Source organism: Pseudomyrmex gracilis, unplaced genomic scaffold (assembly GCF_002006095.1).
Source record: "Pseudomyrmex gracilis isolate BER0280 unplaced genomic scaffold, ASM200609v1 scaffold_39, whole genome shotgun sequence".
Taxonomy (NCBI): domain Eukaryota; kingdom Metazoa; phylum Arthropoda; class Insecta; order Hymenoptera; family Formicidae; genus Pseudomyrmex; species Pseudomyrmex gracilis.
The window spans coordinates 128,995-146,999 of NW_018020623.1; the positions used below are offsets into that span (position 1 = coordinate 128,995).

Consider the following 18,005-nt stretch of genomic DNA (forward strand, 5'->3'; position numbering starts at 1 on the left):
AAGAAATTGTTTTGATTATTTCTCGCTTCTTCACCGAGAACAAAAAAAAAAAAAAAAAAAAAACATTTAAACCGTGTAATTGCGCAAACGGAAAAAAACGGACACATGCGCGCGCGCTTTTTTTTTTTTTTTTTTTTTATACATCATGAAAAACCTCGAGAGATTATCGAGTGTAATCGCGCTGGAAGTATCAAGCAGCTGAGAATAATTTAATGAGTATATAATCGCTCACCTTGCTTGCAATATCCACGGTCGGGGAAGAAAAACAAACACGGTCGTTCCTTCTTTGTTTTACAGATTGATCGCAAGAGAGATCGGAGATTGCACTTGAAGTGATAGATATTCTCCGATCATTCCGTCGCACCGATACGTAACGGTCGATTTAACGCGGTCTTTTTTCCGAGCCGCGTTTTTTTCGTATCTCGTTCTTTTCTCGTTCTTTGCTTCAACGGCAATTACAAATAATCACAGCCGATCGCGCGATATATCATCGCGCGGCAAAATCCGACGCACAATAGCAGCGCAATACAGGCGATAAAAACTGACTATAAACTTTATCACTTCACGCAAATCACGCGCGCGTATGCATGTCTGTTTACTATAATTAGCGTCGAGATGCAGATCGCACCAAGTCTCTGCGTCCGATGTGCTCTGTGCCGTGCCACCATTCAGCTTCGTTCCCGCCAATGTTCCCGACTGGAGGGGATAAAAATTCCTCCACGCTGCTCCGTGTCACGCCACTACTTTCGCGCGCAATCCGCATCGAAGACGTTTGGTTTTTAAATGGCTCGTAAATGCACTTTTCGCTGTGCAACGGTAGATTCGTAAATTAACACATATATATTTTTTTTAATTAAAAAGGGAAAGAGAGCTTGTAAAAATATTAATATTTTTTTTAATTTAAAAAAAGAAAGAGCTCTATATGTAAAAGCATATACGTTTTCGCACTTAGCAAACAATCAGCAATTTGCGAAAATTTCTGTCTGTTAAACAAATAGGTATATCTATATCTTGTCAACAGTCTACTATTGATATAATTAACAATAAATTGGCAGCAAATCTCAAGCATCTGCAACAAGTCTTTGCAGTGTTACAGTAGAATGTCATTACATTTCGGATTTTCTGTGCTTGGTTTCTGCTGGCAATTTGTCGTCGAATCTGCTACATTTTGATGTTGTGGATATTTGACAAAATCTATTTTTGACAGACTTGGCTATTAGGAAGCAATGTATTTTCATAAAAAATGAGTTATTGTCTTGTTAACATGCTCACACACACACACACACAGTATATTAGTTATCATCATGTCTTCCAATCAGATGTTTATTTTCAAACATTTTTGTGAAATATATTTTAGTAGTGTGTAGAAAAGAGGTATTAAAATTGATGTATTCTTATAAAATACCGATCACAGGAGATAATAGTTTACATTTCTTGAAATTGAAATCTGTATATACATATATATACATGTATATATTTAAGCTTGGTCTCATTGTTACATATAATTAACGTTTTCGATCGTCATTGTATCGATATTTAAAAGATAAAACGTTTCGCACCAAACATATACTATGTATCTACTTTTGTTAATGAATTTTTAATATATATTTTCTACATCTGTTTTTAATGCTCGATATTGACCTTAATCATAGAATTTCTTTGAATCGATATTTAATTTTTATACTTTTCAGTATAATACTCACACACACATCCACACACACACACACACCCAACCAAACACACACACACACACATATGTATCCACGTACATAGATATGATATTAACACTATTTAAAATAAATAAAATGTTTATCAATGTATTTAATAAACTTTCATCATATCGATTAAGTAATATGAAAAACATAAGTATATGAAAATATATTGTGTTTCAAGAGACGTATAATATATAATATCTTTAGTACATATTACACATTAATATATAAATTTTTATGACAGACCTCATAATTTTTTTCTCTAAAAATGTATATAGATGAACCCGTCTGAAAATCTATTATCACAATTATCAGATAATATTCTATATAATGTACTATATGTGTGTATATATATAAAAATATATATATTTCATAATATATATATATTTATTTCACAGGTGTATACATATATGTGTACATATATACACCTATATTAGTTTATTATTTCAATATATTTTATCAATTATCTAATTTTGCATTTTGCTAATCTGAAAATCTTTGTACAGACAGGTAATTAAATTTTGTACAAGAATGCATAATTATTATTGTTTTGTTTTTGAACACGAATTTGAAGTAAAAAAATATTTCTTAATTGAACACGCGTAAAGCCCATTCTACATTGATCGCAAGCGCAAACGCAAGATATAGATCTCGTAGAGATCAATGACCAATCACGCTGATCAATTGGCTGATTTGATCAATACGATTAGTCAATTCTACGAGACCTGTTCCTTGCGTTTGCGCTTGCGATCAATGTAGAACAGGCTTAACACTGAGAATTTTGAGTTACATGTCACACATGAGTGACATGTAACTCAATATTCTCCGTATTTATATACTGTTTTTCTTAGATGATTTCTTTTCTAAATTCGACTCTTTTTTAAATTCAAAGAACTTTTCGTCGGTTGTAAGGACGTAATATTCTTGAGGAGTTAATCTTTTCTTCTTGGCGAGGCGTGGTAGCGAAAAGTCTACATGACTGTATTGTTTTTCATCCAATCCTTTTTGTAAAGGATGAACAAAAACCTCAGAGTCTTCTTCATGAGGAACTGCTTCTACTTGATATTCAAATTCGTACACGTTTTCTTCCTCTTTCTCCTCATTAGTTCCAGACTAAAATAAAAAAGAAAATATACAATTAATCGTTAAATTAATCGCTAAATATAGTGTATGATTTAAAAACATAACACATACGTTACAAACATAAATTATAAATAAATACATACGTTACAAACATAATTTATAAGCGTGCGACATTTTTGTATACAAACTTGTCTATATGTACCTTCACTTGTTAATATTGACAGTCACTAGATGTTTTCAATCACATGCATAATTTCTCAACATCTATGCATTATGATAATAGAATTTCCAAGAACACAGTTCGCCGAGTATTTGGCCATACTGCGCAAATATCAAGAAATGAAACAACTGATTTAAAACATGTAGTAAATGCTGATATTAATGAGAGAGGGTATACATGTACAAGTCATATATGTATGAAATGTCGCTTACTGAAATATTTCCATAGCTTGGACAAATCAAATCTTCCACTGAAATTATATTGCATCTTACAAGGCCCATAAATGCTGCATTTTTTAGAAATTTATGCTTTGAAACATCATGGCGATGATTATCAGTCCAATTTGGAACTTCCGGAGAGTTAAAACATGTACTAATATCTTCAGAAAGACTTGGAGAATGTATTTCTTTGATGTTGTTCCTGCTGATATTTTTCACCCAATCTTCTATCATTTGTTGGTTTGAAAGATCTTGGCCACCATTTACCTGTAGATTATTCATACAATAAAATACAAGGGTTTTTTACTTTTTGCAAAAATTAACATCTCACCTCTCTAATAGAAACAGCAATGTTATGATTTCCTACTGTATTATATGGCAAGGTAGTATCACAAATAGTATTATCAACACAAGTATCTTCTAATATCTAAAAATATAAAAAAATAAATAATATAATGTATATAAAATTATAACTTTTACAAAATATAAATTGTTGTAATACACAAGTTCTACAGTATTTGTTATATTTATTATACATATATGGTATATGAGCGATATTCAGATCTTATATTTATTTATAGGTAAGAAAACAGCTTAAATATATGATCAGACTGTGAATATCAGCTTATGCATGTGTACTAACATTTAGGTTTTTTGGCGTTGGTACTTGTCTTTCATTCATTTGTCGATCTTTATTAGCTTGACTTGGTTCTTTCAAGAGATAAAACTTAGGTTTAGTTTTTGCTTTTTTAAGCACCGTTGCTTGTTTAATATCCTTATTTAAATTCATTTCAGATAACCTAAAATATATATAGTTTACATATTATTCTTTCTTGTGCTTAGTGAAGTTTAATAAACATATCCTTTTTCAAAATCAAATATAAGACATTAAAATTTTTTAAGATCTTTAAATTTTGATTTTTTCACTAAACCAAAGAAAAACATTTATACTCATCAATTATAATCAAGTAATGTGTTTTTATTTTACTTATTAAAAATTATCTTTTTTTTTATAGAATTTTATATACCTAACCAGGCATAACATCCCATACAGACATCCATTAGACATCTATTAATGTCGCATGAAGTTGTCGACGTCTAATAGACGTTTAATGGAGTTTTTGTTCTGTGTGGCATATAACCATATTTGTCATTAGGATGGAAGGAGCTAATACAAACAGCATATAATATACATAACATACATATACATGGTATGTATATGATATGTAATTTATAAATGTTTCTTCTTGTTTTATAGTATCTTCTCGTAAATAAGTAATTAAATAAAAACAAACTCTCATTTTCGACACATTTTGACATTAGACTTAGTCATTTCAATGTAAAAAATACGAATATAGTGAATATAAGGCCGGATGCGAGCAATAAATACAAGTTGACCATGCATGATAACAGATATTTATTTGATAAAACAGACATCTTTTTGTTATCTCACTGAAGAAGGTTCAAACACATGAACCGAAACGTCTGTTTTATCAAATAAATATCTGTTATCATACACGGTCAACTTGTATTTATTGCTCGTATCGGCCTTATATTCACTATATTGAAATTTTCACGAGCGAACTTTCTAAATAAAAAATACGGTCCATACTTTCAAGTTTAAGCGTCGATAATTATTGATTTCTATGTATATTATATATGCTGTTGATATTAGCTTCTCCAATTTTGTTGCTACGACGTGAGCATGCGAAAGATTGAGCTGTCACTACGCACGTGGATGCACGCCCATTCGCGGATCTTTATTAATTAACATCTCGTTAATCATTGCGAATCTTGCAAAGTGATATAGGACTTTTTGATTCAAAATAATTTCTTCTATCTGCCTACGAGCAGTGTTCCGGCAATTATCGGCTGCCCTGTATATATATAGTATATATAATTATTCCTTAACTTTTAGAAAGCCGGCCTTTTTCTTTTAAAATTTAAAATTTTTTTAACACAAAATTTGCATATATAGACCTACATGCGCAAAGTTTCTGAGTTGCTGCTAGCCACTATATTGGCCACTGCGGCCCTCTAAAGATTAAGATTTAGCATCAAGCCGAAACTAATCTATTTACAAATACTGAGAAAAGGTCAAATAATAGAATTGTTTATTTACCCAGCAAACAATTTGGTTGTCAGATGTCGCGATTTTGTCGCCAACAGCCACATCAAATCCATATCCATCTGTGTCCTCAGTAGGATATGGTTTTTGTGAGTTTTGGTGACCATGTTGCGTTTTTTGTGTCTGTGTGTTAACAGCTTTGGCAGCACACAAAGCATGTTTCCGTATTGTAGCGTTTCTGTACACAGTTTCTGTTGCCAGGTCTGCGCAGTCAGAAATTGTTTGCTGGGTATATGTTTATATTGATTGTTTTTGGTCTTAATTTAAATCTTTAAGTTTCCTTCTCTTTTAAAATAAGATATTTATAACATGCAAAAAATGTTATTTCTGTATATGCAACTATTATACATATAAGTATATAAAAAATGTGCATGTGAATAATATACAGAGTGTCCTGCAAGTCAAGGTCAATCAATCGTGATTTGCCTTGGGTCCAAAACCAAGAAAACAAAATGAATATATACCCGGAAACACGTTGTTTTCGAATTCTCACCACCATTTTTATGTTGAAATTTGAAATTGTGTATTTCGAATTTTTTGTCAAAATTAAAAGGAATGGTTAAGTATATAAGTTTTATAACATAAATGAAGTCAAATAAAAGTTACAGGCTGCTTTAGCATTACCCACAAGTGACAAACTTTGGAGTCCTCATCTCTGTTGGAGGATGCTAAGGGCTCCTCTACATGGTGTATCCTGGATGGTCCAGCCTGGTACTTTTGCTCCCGAGCACTTGCCATTCCTGACTTACGAGACATCCTGTATGTGTATATACTTACACAATATAAGTGTATAAAAATAAATAAACACATTAAAATTATATAAATTCCAAAAACTTAACCCTTTACGGAGATCTCAAAAATGACTTACGAATCAGACAAACTGGATCTGTGAGACTCACGCGACTTTAAAATCAAATATCTCCACAAAAAATCAATATTTTTCCAATTTTATTATTGGACTGATTCTGCGTCGATTAAAACAAATTGGAAAAACCTCTAGTAGTTTCGAAGATATAAGCGTTTAAAACAAAAAACTAAATGTTTACCAGAACCAACGCACAATGTTTGAGTGCTGTTTTCTTATCTGATTACTGAAATAGAAAAAAAAGAGAGAGAGAATATAAGTTATAAAACAACGCTCCAGATTCGTTACTCTGCAACTTAAGCAAATTTGAATGTACTAAGAAAAAACTTGTTATTTTTCTGTTAGAACAATTGGTGTTTTAGTTAAAATTTTTTCAAAAGCTGAAATTACACAATGTCGAGCACCGCATTTGTCGATTATTTATGTCGATAATATTGTGTTGCTTACAGTTTACTGATTTCTGATTTGGAGTTATGTCGAAAACCACGCAAACGTTTCAAACAACTCCGCTCTACTTGTGTAAATTGATGCAGATATGGTTCAGTGATGTAAGTCCGTACGCTGGTACCCTTATGATATACTTCTTTGCAATTATGGCAATGATGCCAGATCCTAGACTCAAGTCTCTATACACTTCTACTCGGTTGGTTATACATTCGTCACAATAAAAGTGGTTAACGAGTAAGCATTTTATGACCTCTACGCTTTCCAAATTCTTCCAATAGTCTGACATTTATTTAGTTTTTCTGCTAAAACAAAAGTTGACAACACACGTGTCGCCATCTTTATGTGAAATAAAACTCGAATTAAATAAGGTTTGTTCGCGTCGCATGCTTCCCCAATATTCGCTCATATTCGCTCATATTCGCTCCAACGCGGCTATTGGCGAGTATTCCCGCCAATTCCACGTTATCTTTACTTTTCTTTCTCTATGCGCAGACCGATTTTTTTCTCTCAGGGCAATGTCCCATTGAGCGGAAATCTATAGCGGAACGGAATGTGCGGAACCAGCTCGACCAATCATAGCTATTCCGTTTTCTTTCCTTCGCTTTTTCTGTGATTACGATTGGTCGAGCTGGTTCCGCACATTCCGTTCCGCTATATATTTCCGCTCAATGGGACATCGCCCTCAGACCTGTTCTACAATACAGTCATAAGTCGTAAGTCGTAAGAAATTGACCAATCACAATCGATTATTCTTCTGTAATTGATCTGTAGAACAGGCCTCATTGAACTCAGTGGTCTAGTTTCCACCGAAGCATTAAGGCCCGAATTCATAGTCGTCTCTCAGATCTCAGATCTCAGATCTCAAGAGAGAGAGAAAGAGAGAGAGAAAAAGAGAGGGAAAGAGATGAGATGAGATCTGAGATCTGAGAGACGACTATGAATTCGGGCCTAATTCACACCTAATGCGACGTAGAATCAAATTTAAATCGATGGAAACCCGTCAAATTGCGCTGATTTCGCTTCCGCTTCGATCTATAAGGCCCGGTTTCACAATTGACGGTTAACTCGAATTAACGGAAGCCCAACTTGCTGAACTCGGCGTAACGCATCTTTTCTTCCTAAACATGAACTGTGATTGGTTAGAGAAGATTTGACAAAGAAGATTGAACGCGTTAAACCGAGCTCAGCAAGTCGAACTTCGGTTAATTCGAGTTAACCGCGAATTGTGAAACCGGGTCTAAGTACTCTACTTCTAATGGAAACGGAACACTAAATTTAATCCGTACCGGAGTGAATTGAGGGTTTCGGTGGAAACTAGACCAGTGTATAACAATGAATTTTTTTCTTATATCTCGCGCGAATCGTGACGTCTACGAGCGCTGATAACATTTTTGTGCACATGAAAACTACACCGTAAGAAAAAGACGATAATTACCTCTCGGTAACTTCTCGATCATCGATAACAGAAGCAAAGGTATTTACTGCCGCTAGATGACGTTTACTGATATATCATTCAGGGGGCGGAATTCACGATTCGATCCGTTCGCGGTTTGCGCGATTCCCGGAGCAACAGGCCAGTGCGCGAATGCAAAATAATTCTTTCAAGTTTTAGAATTCGTAACAACGAGATTGCTGTTGGTGTTCGATGAAATATTATGTGATATACATGTTTGCTTAAGATTATCGTATTCAACATCATGCCGTCGCGATTGGGCGCGATTTAAAAGAGACAATTTTAAAAGGCAAATACGTCAGTGAATTCTCCAAATCATTGTCAGGCTTCGCATTCTTGGTGGATTTTTATCCGAAAAGAGTTGAATTACGTTGCGTAATTAAATTAACAACCTTACAATGACGATCAATCTTGTTGATTTTATCGCATCCAAACGTCAGATCTTATTCTTCCTGTTTGTTCTGAGTCAAGTTAGCAATGGTTATGATGAGGAGGTGCATACGCTCCAGTATACCAGCGACAATTTTTCTGAAAAAATTAAAAAGAAGAATCACTTTGTTATGTTTTACGCACCATGGTAATAAGATATTGATAAACATTTTTTTTTTTTTTTTTTATGAGAATTTAGTAATATGTAATATGCAACAATTACAATTAGAACAAGTAAATATGGAATTAATTTTAGAATTAATTTCTATACTTTATGTAAAATGTTTATTATAATGAACTTACTTATAACAAGCTTTTCCAAAGGTGCGGTCACTGCGAGAGACTTGCTCCTACATGGGAACAGTTAGCAGAAATATCAAATGAAGAGGATAGCAATATAAGAATTGCCAAAGTTGATTGTACAACTGACAGCACTTTATGTTATGAACAGGATGTTACCGGCTATCCTACGTAATAATTGATTTTATCTTGTTTTATATATTTTTTAACATTTTTAAGATTGAAAAAGATTTATTTATTTATTTATTTATTTTCTTTTTTACTAACAATTTTATACCTCATATTTCTTTGATGTTGTCTTACATAATCTTTAACTCGGAAATATCTCTAGAATATTGTAAAAATTTAATTACAGACTAAAATTCTACAAGGCTGGGGAAACCAAAGGCATTAAATTTAGAGGCGATCGAGATTTGCCCTCCTTAACTTCTTTTATTAATGATCTATTACGTAGTTCTGTGGAGGTATGCCAAATCAAATCTAGATTTCATATATTCTGTGTTTGTTGATCATTGTCATTGTCATAATGGATGATTTATAGGATGAAGATGATGTTGCACCATCTCCTCCAGAACCAGTAAATGGATTATTAGAACTGACAGAGGACACGTTTAATAAACACGTTTCTTCTGGACATCATTTTGTCAAATTTTACGCACCTTGGTGCGGACACTGCCAAAAACTAGCTCCAACGTGGGAGGAATTAGCCAATAGTCTTCGTAACGACGATGCAGTTAGTATCTCCAAGATAGACTGTACTCAGTATCGTAGTGTCTGCAGCCAGTTTGACATCAAAGGATATCCTACATTATTGTGGATCGAAGATGGAAAGAAGGTATTGATTGTGAACTATTCTTATCTTTTCCTTTTTTCTCTTGGCGACAGAAAAATAATTCACATAGAGGAAAATTGCGAAATGGAATTTCTATTTCTCTAGGTAGACAAATATACTGGCCAACGCACTCACGAAGATCTAAAGGCGTACGTGTTGATGATGCTGTTCAAAAATGCTGATGAGGCAAATCAGAAGAGCGAAAACGCTAACGGAGCCGCGCACGCTATACTGAGCCTGACTGCCGATAGCTTCAAACATGGTGTCGAAAAAGGTCTTACTTTTGTTAAATTCTTTGCGCCTTGGTGCGGCCATTGCAAACGTCTGGCACCTACCTGGGAGGAATTGGGAAAGAAATTTTTCGGCAACGATAACGTAAATATCGTCAAGGTCGACTGTACTCTTGACGCAAGTAAACAGTTGTGCGATGAACAAGAGGTAGATGGTTTTCCGACATTGTACTTATATAGAAATGGACGTAAAATTTCCGAGTACAGTGGCTCGCGTAATCTCGAAGATTTGTACGATTTTGTGACAAATCACTTGCAAACACACGACGAACTGTAATTCTGTCTGTCGTTAATTTGTTAAAATAAGTCTCAATAATATTTTCAATATACTATACTTTAATCCTCAAACAGCGGAATGCGCGATAGAGAGTTGTGCAGAGTTATATTTTTGTTTATCTGATTGAAGCGTCAATATAAACTGCTAAATCATCAAAATTGATCTTGAGTCCGCTGACAGAGGATTAAATGATCAAGTTATTATATTGTGTGCGTGTGTAACTTTCCAGCACATTAGCGGATGAAAACAGAAATAGTTTTTCCAGTTTTGTATTCTCTTTATACTTCTTAAAAGACAAAAAATTATTTAGTAATTATACAATTAGTATATATACAATTATACACATTAGTATATATACAATTAATATATTAAAGCGCGTGATATCCTGTAATAGAAAAAAAATGTGTACTTCCAAAATACATCTTTATAATTATTTCGATCCGTTTATTTTATATCTCTCTAGCATGTAACAAGCAATATTGCGAGTCAATCTTGTATAGAAACAGGTAATCAATAATAAGACTCGTTAATGTGTCAAACAGCCTCGTTTGATTCTCATTAACAAAAACTCCAGTTGATCGAAACGATTCGTTACAACATTTATATTGGCTTGCGGCGAAACGGTGCTTTAATTGAGAAATAAGAACGACTCGTCGACAGTGATGAAAGATTTGACCGGCCAGCACTAAGAGCACCGAGGTGATGGGAGCCACTGAGAGCACGCACACAAGCGAACCGCCGTTACGCACACGGACGGCGGTTCTCGCTTGTGTGCGTCTCCCAGTGGCTCCCACTCTTGGTGCTGGCCGGTCAAATCTTTCATCACTGCTCGTCGAAGCTCTTTTGAACCCATGTAACTTATTTTGCGATAAGATTACATTCGCTTTTTACATCTTCTTTGCGTAAACCCTAACAAGGCTTGTAATAACACACGCTAAAATTCTCGCTGTCGATGATGCGATATTTGTAATTCTTGTAAGTAGTGAAGTTAATATCGCGCATTTTACTGACGTGGTCGTAGATCATCCTGATCACCGGCGGGAAACTCGGTATCTTAGCAGCGGCCGTTATTTCATCATAGTAAGCCCATTGCTTGTCTTTGAGCTTGTTGATGTATCTCAGCTAACATAAGAAAACAATTACACATTTAAATTTTATATATACAAAAAAGTTTTGAAGAAGTTTATATTTTACAACGTGTTATATCTTTTTGCATTAGAAGTAAAAGTGTGTTTTCCTCTACAAGCGTACGTTTGTATAGTTTACTGCGTAACAAATAAATTTGCACTCTTACTTTACAAAATATAAACAAAACAATTTCAAGTATCACACAAATGGTTCATTCCTTTTTTCCTGTACTTTGAAATTTTTTTCTTATATCGGAACTTGAACAAATCAGTCTTACCGGAATGCCTTGGTCCACCAAGGACTGCTTCTCGGCCTCGAATTCCTTGCGCATTTGTTGCGGCGACGGCAGTTGAATGCGACCTTCGAGAATTCCGAGAATGTATTGCGCCTGAATATAGAACATCGGGAACGGCACCACATACGCTGGCAAACCCATGAAGAACAAATTTGTGTAATCCATGTGAACGAATTGCTTGTAAATTGGTTCGACGTGGTTATCGTTCGTACGTATCTCAACTTTAGCCGACATAAAGGGATACGTGAACTCGTAACCTGCGAAAAAATTCGTTTGAGTGTGAATGACGAAGAAGTCAATCTCATTAAAAAAGAAAAAAAAAAGATAGTCCGGGATGACAATTTTGGGATTATTACCAGTGCAATATATGAAACTGTCCACTTCCTCCGTGGATCCGTCGCGGAAGATGAAGACGTTTTCTTTGATGGATTCGATTCCGGGTCTCTGCTCGACGTTGCTCGGCAGCTTCGAGTCGACTTCCGACAGATTATGGCTCAGATACACCTGTAGATATTACCAAGAAAAATCACACGAGGAGTCATCGATACTGTTCGTACACGTTACACTTCGAAAAAGAGAGATTTTGTTTCAGTTTATTAAAAGAACAATATCTTCGCGAATGATAGACGCATGTAAAAGTCCGATTGGAATAAAATTAAAAAAAAAAATCGAGAAATATGATTGTATTTTTTTCTACGAATACGAGAGAAATACTCGACGCAGAACTTCGTCGGCGTACTTTGTCAGCGTATTCCGACACTTCGAGGGCGATATCGATGCCGGACCAGGACGCGCCGAGTATGCAGACCTTCTGACCGGCAAAAATCTCCGGCATTCTGTACTGATGGCTGTGGATGCATTTACCGCGGAAACTATCGATACCTGGAATATGCGGAACATGACCGACAGTGTAATGACCATTGCACAGAACCAAGGCGTCAAAGGTTTTCGTGGTTTCTACTTTGGTCTCTAGATCCACGTACGTCAGCGTCCATAATGTTTGACCGTTTTTCAGAGTTTCCGGCTCCACGTGCTTCACCAATGTGCTGAGCTAAGAAACGAGCAGAAATAAATGAATCTCGCTCGATTTGCGAAAAGCAGAAAAATTGTCTCTTTAAAAATAAACTTCAAGAACTTACTTTAATGTACGGATGGAGATCGAAATGGTTAGCGTAGTCCAAGAGATATTCCCGTATCACGCTGTGATGAACGAAAGACGGACCCTCCTGATCCCGAAAGGGAAAGTCAGGTATTTGCATCACTTCTTTCGGCAAGTTTGTTCTGAAATGAGAAAAGAGTATTTTTTTCTTAAAATTGATTATAATTAACATTAATCATACGCGCGCACGTCTATTAAACTTCTTACGAAGTTCAAAAGATATGAGACGACCTGCCACGATATATCACCATTTGGCGATAAAAAAAAAAGTTGCAAGCTGGATTTTATTAAAAATAATGCTTAAATCTTAAGCAGTTTTTATTCAAAACAATTGAACATATCGTCTCGACCGTTCTTTCTTTCATCCGCTCTTGTGCGCGCGATTAATTATATATGAAATAACTAACTGACTATAACTATATATAATTTACAAACTAGACGCTTGTTTTAGAATTTTCCATTTCTGTCTGATATTTTTTATGTCATTAATGATAAGTTTGTTACTCGATTCATCAAATAATCTTCGAGTCTTTCCGGAACTGGTCGCGAAGAAACGGTCGTCTAGTTAATGTGTCGCAAAGTGTATCGCGTGTCAGCAAAGTTTATCACGTTTATATAAAGTTAGACTGCGCGTTGCGCGTACACGAATCTCTACATGTGTTTATTTTCCGTAATCGAACGAGATTCATGACTTCTTATTGTTCTCCTCGTGATCAAGTAAGAAAAGATCTGTCATAAACTTAATTGTCACACAACATAGTGTTGCTTTATCTATGAAAGTATATAGGCCAACGAAGTTTCTCTGATACGTAAAGTCTAAAGTACAAATTTACAGAAATCGGTGGAGATTGACTTTTGCGACTCGAAAATCATCTCAAAATTGTAGTTTCTTATTTTATCTCTTTGGATTGATTTTAACATTTACATTATTATAATGGAACTATAATAAAGAACCAATGTGAGGAGAGATCGATGCGTTCGGTTTTTTAAAAGATAGCGAGATGCTTCGCTCAGCTGCTGCTGCTGGTTATGCAAGATCTGACATCCGAAGTCCCGTCTTTGACACATAACTTATACAATATTCCGCTTGTTTTTCCACTTCAATTTCCGCTTGTTTTCCAGTAATTGCATAATGTGTGTGTCGTCTATTTAAATAACAAGTACGAACATTTCTCCTACTTGTATTAACGTTCTTTCTTTTTATCTTTTATTCAGAGTATTTGAAAGCTTTATTTTATTTGTTCAATAAAAATCCACTCACTTAAGATTCTTGTACATGCTGCTGTGGATCATCAATCCGTGCTTGTCGACGTCCGTTTCGTCGGTATAAACCCACGTACCACCGATCTGATCGGTCTGTTCGAACAGGGTGGGATTGTAAGTATCCAACTTGGATAGAACATGACGAAGCACCACCAAACCAGCTACTCCACCGCCCACAATAGCGATTCTTGTCTTACTGCTTGGCATACTTCCTCGACGGCAAGTCTACTTCCGCCTGAAGAAATTTTACGTATTTGTACTCTTGTAGGACTAAAAGAACTTGGCAAAAAAAAAAAAAAAATGATATAAATAGGTTCTTGAAGTACAAAAATATTACGTACGACTTTATGTTCCTTTTCTCCAATGAGACTTGTCGTGAAAGTGTTATATAAAATAATCTCTCTTAAATAATTACTGCAGTTTCTTATTTCGTAGAGTAATACTATTAGCAATCAATTAAGTACAATTTTCTAATACTATCTCTCTTTAATACTATCACTTCTAATCTTTGTTTATCAACACAATTGTAACGCAAAGCGTGACGAGCTTTAAAGCTCTATCTGACAGAGAAATTTGTTTTCAGCAAATAACAAGCGAGAAGTGTAAAAGTTAAATTGCCAGCACTTGGCACAAAAAATCACTACGAACGATTGGGCGAACTGACTCGATCAAAAGCTGAATTAAGACTGACCAGACGAAAGCAAGTCCACTTATTGCACCATGCTAGTTGCTCTCCCCACGCTTTTAACTAACTAGCGTGAATATGGAAAAAATTTCTTTCTACGTGAGAGAGTCACGTATGCATACATATTCTTCTGATGAAATCGCGACCAGCTTATAATCAGAACTGAGAGAGTTGCTTCGCGAGGGCAATACACGTTTATTAATGAAAACATAACACGCCCGGATAATCGCAACTTATCACAGACGTCAAAAACTGTGGCGTCAAAAATACTCAAAAACATTGCGTCACAAACATTGTATCTACAAAATATATAATTGACCTCGTAATTTCATAAAGACACAAATTTGAATTATAATGTATATATATATTAATTTATTTAATGGATATTAACTAAAAATTATTTAAGTTTTAGTAGCACGGAAATTATGTCTCTAATTTGCAATAAATTTTAAATTACTGATATATAAAAATAGTATTAATTGTTAATTTTATCGAAGTTAACATTATTTTCTCAATGTGCACACAAAAATATCTAATTTTATTAAAATTAAAATTATTTGTGCACGCAAAAATATCTAAGAAATCACAATAAGAAATCCTATAATTATATACATTTGAAAACAATAATATAGCAAATGAAAAAAACATGTAATCAAATAGTGATATTTCATGACAGAAAATAATAAATATTTTATAATAATAAATTGTTACTCGTCGAAAATTAATTTTCAAACGAAAGGCAGTAATATACAAGGTGACCGTGTATTGACTTTATTTGTTGCAAGATTTAATTCAGACGTTTCAATCTATTTCAGATCTTCATCATCAGTGAATATCTGTTAACATTATTATACAAAAACAATTACAGTAAATGATTACAAATTATTAAATATACAACAAAAATAATGATCTCTCACCAATCAAGTATCCAAAACAGGAGTCATATCACCATCTTCAAAACAAGTCGTTTAACGGCCGATTTCTTCATACCTCTCGATAGCTATCCTCTGGATAAATTTCTCTGCGAACCAATAAAGAGAAACAATTTAGTTATCGAAAACTTATCTAGAAGTGAAAAAATTGGCTGTAAGATGTACACATGTTAGTAAATTCACAGTGATATGACGTCTTCACACAAAACAACTATTTATATATGTTTATCTCCACTATTGTCGTAAAACCTTGTAAGTCCTTTTAAATTTCACAATAAAGTCAAACCGTTGAATTTATTTTCCATGTCTGTCTTTATGTGTTTCTAACAGCCAATTTTTTCACTTCTAGATAAGTTTTCGATAACTTTATCTAGAAGATATCTCCTAAAATTGGTTCTCCTTACAGACAATTTTTTCACTTCTAGATAAGTTTTCGATAACTTTATCTAGAAGATATCTCCCAAAATTGGTTCTCCTTATTGGTTCTCAGAGGAATTTATCCAGAAGATAGCTATATCGAAAGGTATGCAGAAATCGACCGTTATTGGTTCTCAGAGAAATTTATCCAGAGGATAGCTATATCGAGAGGTATGAAGAAATCGGCCGTAACAATGAGAAATAAGGTTTTAATTTTTCTGTGTCTGACATTATGTTTATAGGATGGTTTGAATTAAATCTTGCAACAAATAAAGTCAATACACGGTCACCTTGTATATTATACTCGTACTCTGCCTTTCGTTTGACAATAAATATTTTTAAAAATCACTTGCGTTTTATCATCTTTTTTATACGTTCAATCTTGCAAATCGTTTTTTTTTTTTTTTTTTTTTTATAACCAACAACGTGCAATTAAACAGCGCAAGCGAAATTAGAAAAGAAACGTATCAGCAAGTGTTACAATTGGAAAGCGGCGAGTGAAAAATGATTTTGTCGTGTACATGTTGCGAAACGGGACACAGTAGTGGTGATTTATCTCGATGCAAGTAAAATTACTGTAATCAGTTTCTGACTAGAAATTGCCGGTTGATCGTGAAAAAGGAACAGCCAAGGAATGCGAAAGGGAAATTGCTCGGTTGGCGCTATCTCCTTGATTCTGTTTAAAGTAAATGGGAACCTGAAAAAAAATCGATGGAAGTTAACACTTTTACTTGCCTTTTGTGCGAATACTCGTTTTTCCGGTTCCTCTCATTCCTCTTTCGAGCAATGAGGAAGCAAAAAGCGATGTTGCATCATGCAAAACTCGTGTTCGTGTGTTTGTACATTTTGTACATGATTAATTTACGTCAAATGTAAAACATCTTGAGAAATATTATGGATGATACGAATTTCGTAATCGTGGATTTCGAAGTTTATATGTAATCATCGACTATATCGACACTAAGATTGATCTGCAAAAGAACGACGTAATTTAAGTTGACACGAACATGTGATAAGACTCGCTCTCTTTAACGCTAAATGTAACACGTATCAAATACCTGTAAGTTTGCATATACATGTATTTTTTTTATATAGGTTTCTCGTATTCATTAAAGTAATGTCATTTGTTTTAGTATCACACACATGTAACTGTCATTTATCTAAGACAAAAATTCATAAGATAATCAACAATCGGATGGATTAGAAAACATCTTATCTCGTTACTTCCCGTTATTATTCTCTGTCCTTTTAGACAAACAAGTGCGATGAGATGAAAAACTACTCAATAGAAAAGACAATATACGAGAATAAAAAATATTAGTTAATTATAATATTACCAATATTAATAGTAATTAACACTGATATTAAGATTTGAGAAAAAGAAATAACTTTCAAAAATTTTTGTTAATCAATGTTTAAAAACAATCACACGAGTATTAATACACACACATTTGCTGTGTATACATATATTGTTTATTATTATTAGAGGCGAATATAATCATCAGATATTCTAGCCACATTATTTGCTATTCCTAAGCGATTGACGATGATGAAATTTGTATGACATCAAAAAGCAACACGTCGGAGATAATTTGTCTGCTCGAATCCTATCAGACGAAAAATGAATGCGGCGCGTGTTCTCTCTCGTCACGCATAACATATCGCTATCTCTTTTGTGAGGCAATTAGAAATGACGATTATATGAGATCAGAAAATCAAGTAAGTAGGATTGAAATTCCGGTTGAAACAAGCTTACGCTAGAAAACAGCAATCTCTATCAGCAATATTGATTAAAATGAGTAACTGCTATTACTGAACAATGTTAATAAAAAATAATAAAAAAGTAGTTAATATCGTTCTTTAAATACGCTA

The 18,005-nt window shown here is 34.2% G+C and overlaps 4 protein-coding genes across 15 annotated transcripts in view; 1 reads left to right on the forward strand and 3 right to left on the reverse strand.

The window, feature by feature from the left end:
- LOC109852889 (DNA (cytosine-5)-methyltransferase PliMCI-like) overlaps positions 1-671 on the reverse strand; it is an 8,789-nt gene extending 8,118 nt beyond the window's left edge. Inside the window, exon 1 of the mRNA XM_020424447.1 lies at positions 233-671. The gene's annotated coding sequence lies outside the window, so the exon portion shown is untranslated. The remainder of the gene's footprint in view (positions 1-232) is intronic.
- A 1,734-nt stretch (positions 672-2,405) lies between these two features.
- LOC109852897 lies at positions 2,406-7,020 on the reverse strand. 12 transcript variants are annotated; one of them, XM_020424469.1, is made up of 8 exons: positions 6,674-7,020; positions 6,230-6,452; positions 5,990-6,133; positions 4,968-5,110; positions 3,877-4,033; positions 3,565-3,660; positions 3,228-3,500; positions 2,406-2,825 (listed from the first exon to the last, which is right to left on the reverse strand). In XM_020424469.1, exons 5-8 carry the CDS (start codon positions 4,021-4,023, stop codon positions 2,544-2,546), a joined length of 798 nt encoding a protein of 265 aa, XP_020280058.1. In that variant the 5' UTR covers positions 4,024-4,033; positions 4,968-5,110; positions 5,990-6,133; positions 6,230-6,452; positions 6,674-7,020; the 3' UTR covers positions 2,406-2,543. The 12 variants fall into 12 exon arrangements, 10 of the variants coding, with proteins under 10 accessions (XP_020280058.1, XP_020280057.1, XP_020280051.1 ...); XM_020424468.1 differs by having other exon boundaries at positions 5,986-6,133; XM_020424462.1 differs by lacking the exon at positions 4,968-5,110 and having other exon boundaries at positions 5,990-6,118.
- A 1,176-nt stretch (positions 7,021-8,196) lies between these two features.
- On the forward strand, positions 8,197-10,615 carry LOC109852895 (thioredoxin domain-containing protein 5 homolog). The gene is made up of 5 exons (XM_020424459.1): positions 8,197-8,703; positions 8,880-9,026; positions 9,211-9,319; positions 9,397-9,690; positions 9,793-10,615. The coding sequence occupies exons 1-5, from the start codon at positions 8,525-8,527 to the stop codon at positions 10,252-10,254; spliced, it is 1,191 nt and encodes a 396-aa protein (XP_020280048.1). The 5' UTR covers positions 8,197-8,524; the 3' UTR covers positions 10,255-10,615.
- A 392-nt stretch (positions 10,616-11,007) lies between these two features.
- LOC109852894 (flavin-containing monooxygenase FMO GS-OX-like 4) lies at positions 11,008-14,944 on the reverse strand. The gene is made up of 7 exons (XM_020424458.1): positions 14,441-14,944; positions 14,098-14,334; positions 12,817-12,958; positions 12,417-12,728; positions 12,034-12,181; positions 11,660-11,934; positions 11,008-11,376 (listed from the first exon to the last, which is right to left on the reverse strand). Exons 2-7 carry the CDS (start codon positions 14,304-14,306, stop codon positions 11,164-11,166), a joined length of 1,299 nt encoding a protein of 432 aa, XP_020280047.1. The 5' UTR covers positions 14,307-14,334; positions 14,441-14,944; the 3' UTR covers positions 11,008-11,163.
- Between the last annotated feature and the right edge of the window lie 3,061 nt (positions 14,945-18,005).

What these genes read in the sequence shown, in the direction of transcription:
- LOC109852897 (XM_020424460.1), bottom strand. Translation starts at nt 6,171, where the DNA reads ATGTGTTTATTTATTTTTATACACTTATATTGTGTAAGTATATACACA. An exon ending in CAACGCCAAAAAACCTAAAT is followed by an intron (nt 3,661 to 3,876) that starts GTTAGTACACAT and finishes TTATATTTTTAG; the next exon opens with ATATTAGAAGATACTTGTGT. An exon ending in CAAGCTATGGAAATATTTCA is followed by an intron (nt 2,826 to 3,227) that starts GTAAGCGACATT and finishes TTTTTATTTTAG; the next exon opens with TCTGGAACTAATGAGGAGAA.
- LOC109852895 (XM_020424459.1), top strand. Translation starts at nt 8,525, where the DNA reads ATGACGATCAATCTTGTTGATTTTATCGCATCCAAACGTCAGATCTTA. An exon ending in TATTACGTAGTTCTGTGGAG is followed by an intron (nt 9,320 to 9,396) that starts GTATGCCAAATC and finishes GATGATTTATAG; the next exon opens with GATGAAGATGATGTTGCACC. An exon ending in GGATCGAAGATGGAAAGAAG is followed by an intron (nt 9,691 to 9,792) that starts GTATTGATTGTG and finishes CTATTTCTCTAG; the next exon opens with GTAGACAAATATACTGGCCA.
- LOC109852894 (XM_020424458.1), bottom strand. Translation starts at nt 14,306, where the DNA reads ATGCCAAGCAGTAAGACAAGAATCGCTATTGTGGGCGGTGGAGTAGCT. An exon ending in AGCATGTACAAGAATCTTAA is followed by an intron (nt 12,959 to 14,097) that starts GTGAGTGGATTT and finishes TTCTCATTTCAG; the next exon opens with AACAAACTTGCCGAAAGAAG. An exon ending in TGGTGGACCAAGGCATTCCG is followed by an intron (nt 11,377 to 11,659) that starts GTAAGACTGATT and finishes TTCTTATGTTAG; the next exon opens with CTGAGATACATCAACAAGCT.